The sequence below is a fragment of the Fibroporia radiculosa genome, assembly GCF_000313525.1.
Source record: "Fibroporia radiculosa TFFH 294 genomic supercontigs, scaffold53548, whole genome shotgun sequence".
In the NCBI taxonomy this organism is placed as follows: Eukaryota; Fungi; Basidiomycota; class Agaricomycetes; order Polyporales; family Fibroporiaceae; genus Fibroporia; species Fibroporia radiculosa.
The window spans coordinates 1-4,248 of NW_012133111.1; the positions used below are offsets into that span (position 1 = coordinate 1).

Here is a 4,248-nt window from a genome sequence, read left to right on the forward strand (position 1 = left end):
TCATCTAAGCGCTGTAGATAAGATAGACGCCATGAAATTCTGTGACAGAATTCCTGGACAAATTATACCTATACTTTGAGGAGAATTCCAAGAAGATTCAGACCGATAAAGATAAGGTTCAATGCACCCTTTCATATATCAAGGGACCTGCTCAATTCTTTGTCCATACAATCATCAATGACGCACAAGAACCCATCTCTGATACTGAAGATACGCCACTTAAAGGACTACCTAGCTGGGCTAGCTTCAGAAAGTCTTTTATTCAGACCTTCAGAGTAGAAGATGACACCCAGGCAGCATTGAACGAGATCAGCAAGTGCACCTGGGATAAGTGTGGAGGAAATGGTCTTAGATTCGTTACTACTCTTCGACCTCTCTTACAGGCCAGTGGGTTAAATGAACTAGGGAAAATCTGAGAACTCCAACATCTTATTCCTCCTGCTCTACTCCTCAAAATTGCCACTCAGCCACCGTTACCAGTCACTGCAATAGGATACCTAAACAGTGTTCAATCTATCTGTCAATCTATGATTGACATCTTTGGTGATAAACCCCTATTCATGACATCTTCCAATCGATCTTTTGGTCACAACCGCAACAAGTTTGTATGTCGCAACCAAGCAATCGAAACTAGAGAAGAATCATCTAAGGACCAACGGATCAGACGCCTGTCAGACAAGAATCACAAGGAGCATATGGACAAGAAGCTATGCTTCAGATGTCACAAACCTGGGCATCAGAGTCGCCAATGCCTAAACAATTGCATCAGGGCCATCAAATCCCACAACATATCCACTCAGGAGAAGGATGAAACCAAGGATTCTTCCGATGAGGAAGGGATAACCGAAGAATATATTCAGGCTATAACCTCTGAGAAGGATTTTTGAAGTCTTCGATTGCTGTGATGTTGAATTGAAGTACTGGCACCAAGGACTATTTATATCAGGTGAGACTAGCTCATAAATCTATTTATTTGCCTTGTATATTGAAAACCTATGCCAAAATCGTCACCACTGAGGCATTGCTCAACACAGGAGCAATGGACAATTACATTGACATTCAGTTCGCTCGGGATCACAATCTCCAGCATCAGAGTATACCACCAAGGCCAGTGTTTAATGTCGATGGATCACCAAACAAAGCCACAGCCATCAAACACAAAGTCTTCTTCACTATATCTTTATCGGGACAACCCATGAAGATAGAAGCTTATGCCACAGTATTGGATAGGAACCCAATTATTTTAGGTCTATCATAGTTCAAACATTTCAATCCAGTAATTGACTGGATCACTGGGAAGATGCGCTTCTGTTGGGATCAACTTCTACGAGCAATCAAAACCCTTGCTAGCAATATCCTGGAATACCTGAAAACATTCCTCTCTGTATTTAACAAAAGCACAGCGGAACAATTGCCAGAAGGAAAACCCTGGGATCATGCGATCAATCTAGAAGCTGGTTTTAAGCCCCAACAAGGAAAGGTATATCCGCTTTCACCAGCCAAACTTAAGGAGTTAGATACCTTCATTGAGGAAAACCTACGGAAGGGCTACATCCGTCCATCAAAGTCTCCTATGGCATCCCCATTCTTCTTTGTCAACAAGAAATCCGGAGATCTCCGACCATGCCAGGACTACAGGAAACTTAATAATGCCACCATCAAGAATGCCTACCCTATACCAAGAGTAGAAGACCTATTAGATCGCATCGCATCCGCTAAACCAACAATATTCACTAAGCTTGATCTACGCGCTGGCTACAACAATGTACGCATCAAAGAAGGTGACGAATTAAAAGGAGCATTTATCACGCCAAGAGGATTATTCAAACCAACTGTCATGTTCTTTGGAATGACAAACTCTCCAGCCACCTTTCAAGCATGATGGACGGTATCTTTGCTGATCTGCTCTTAGAAGGATGGCTAGTGATCTACATTGACGACATCCTCATCTACTCCACCAATTATTCGGAACATCGGCAACACACTCAACTAGTCCTTCAACGGCTGAAAGAATCAGATCTCTTTCTCTAACCCGAGAAATGCTTCTTTGACATATCAGAAGTCAAATTTCTAGGATTCATTCTCCAACCAGGACAAATAGGGATGGCAGAAGATAAGGTATCAGCAGTACTAAATTGGCCAAAGATTGACAGCATCAAAGCACTGCAATGCTTCTTAGGTTTTGCCAATTTCTACCGAAGATTCATTCCCAGATACTCCAAGGTGGCACAACCCCTATTTGATCTATTGGTGAAAGGAATCAAGTGGGATTAGACTGATGATCATGATGGAGCTATCAGTCAACTAAAGGAATGCTTCAAGACTCGACCACTTTTGGTACAACCTGACATCACCAAACCCTTCCGAATAGAATCAGACGCTTCCCTGAAAGTGTCCGGTGGCATCCTCTCTCAAAAAAAATCTGATGGGAGATGGCATCCATGTGCCTTCCTATCCCAGTCATTCTCTCCCATAGAACAACAATACAAAATCTATGATCGAGAACTCTTAGCAATTATCAGATGTTTCAAAGCCTGGTGGCACTATATTGAAGGATGTACCGAACCAGTGGAAGTATTGACAGACCATATGAATCTGACGTATTTCAAAGATCTCCAGAAGCTGAATCCTCGACAAGCGAGATGGGCGCTGTATCTATCCATGTTCAATTACTGCCTTCGCCATGTTCCTGGGACACGGTTGGGTAAGGTGGATGCGCTGTCACGTATTGATCAAGATGCATCTGAAGGGGGGAGGTGAACTTCCTATGGAAGAAGTCCTTCTTCCATCAGAAGTCCCCATTCAAGCCATTCAGAATCTTGAACACATCAACACCGACATCAAACAACACATCTTGACCTGCAAAACCAAAGACAACATTGCTGATCACAGACTTTGGCTAGCATTACAGCATACTTCCTCCACGGACAAGCGTACTCCTCCTAACTGGGACATTCAAGATGACCTGTTGATATTCAGAGGACAAGTCTACATACCCAAGGACGCTAAACTGTGACAGGATCTCATTCAAGAGGCCCATGATTCTCCTACCACAGGACATCCTGGATGGTACAAAACCCAGGAAATTCTCCAAAGAACCTACTGGTGGCCCACTCTTGCGCACAACGTCAGTAACTACGTCACTGGTTGCGCAACTTGCCAAGAAAATAAAGTTATCACACATAGGAACTCCCCGGATCTAGTGCCCATTTCAACGGAATATCACCTTCCCTTCCAATCCATTGCTATGGACTTCATCATGGATCTTCCTCAGAGTAACAGCTTTGACAGCTGTCTAGTAGTCACCGATCATGATTGTACCAAAGCCTTGGTATTCATTCCCTGCACCAAGACAGCTACAGCATCCGAGACAGCCACCCTGTATCAGAACCATGTCTTCCAAAGGTTTGGACTACCCATCAAAGCTATCTCCGACAGAGGACCACAGTTTGCATCACGAATGTTCAGAGAACTTTGCACTAAATTTGTTACAGCTTCATAGGGGGTTTCTTTCTTTTTCCTAACTATTCGTCATTGACCCTGTACTATACTTCTGATCCCATCACTTGATGCTTCATCAAGTGTTTCATATCTATCACTTGTCACTTGTCCCATGTCCTACTTACATTGCATTTCATATCTATCATGTTTTGTCTCCATCACTGATACAACCCAGTAACACCTGTCTCCTGTACATCACTGATCCAACTCAGTGTTTCATACTTATTAAACTCTATTCGTGTTGCCTATTTAAGTAGCACTACCTCCTGTTACTGTACTTTTAAGTTTTGTCCTCTTGTCCTACCAGTACTTTCATAGGGACATCTCTCAGTAATAGACTCAGTTGTCTATCCAGTCTTAGTCTGAAGCTTGGCTTCAACCAGTATACGTTCTCAAACCGCTATCGGACATAGTGGCTCAGTTTGCAACTCTAGTATCAGTAGGACTATAGCATGTATTAGTCCTAGTACCAGTTAAATCATTGAACTCCTGATCCTCAGCTGTTAGGTCCCTTAACACCTACAACAAGAACAAAAGAACTGATCAGTGGAATAATAGTTCTTCTTGGCAGTATTGTGCTGACTCACTTTGTCCAAATAGGAAAAGAGAGAAGACTATACCGGCACCCACAGCGATCTTAGCTCCTACCGGTAGTAAAGAAGATCGACACTCCATAGTACCCCCATTAGCAGAGAAGGCCTCTCCAGTACCATCATATCTTACCCCTACTGCAGCATCATCCAGTAG

At 43.1% G+C, this 4,248-nt stretch overlaps 1 protein-coding gene across 1 annotated transcript in view; it reads left to right on the plus strand.

The window, feature by feature from the left end:
* Window positions 1–1,300: 1,300 nt before the first annotated feature.
* Window positions 1,301–4,248, plus strand: part of FIBRA_09492 (uncharacterized protein) — a gene marked incomplete at both ends in the record, with an annotated part of 3,534 nt that continues 586 nt past the window's right edge. The window contains one exon of the mRNA XM_012321785.1: window positions 1,301–1,781. Coding sequence (XP_012177175.1) covers window positions 1,301–1,781 — 481 coding nt within the window. The remainder of the gene's footprint in view (window positions 1,782–4,248) is intronic.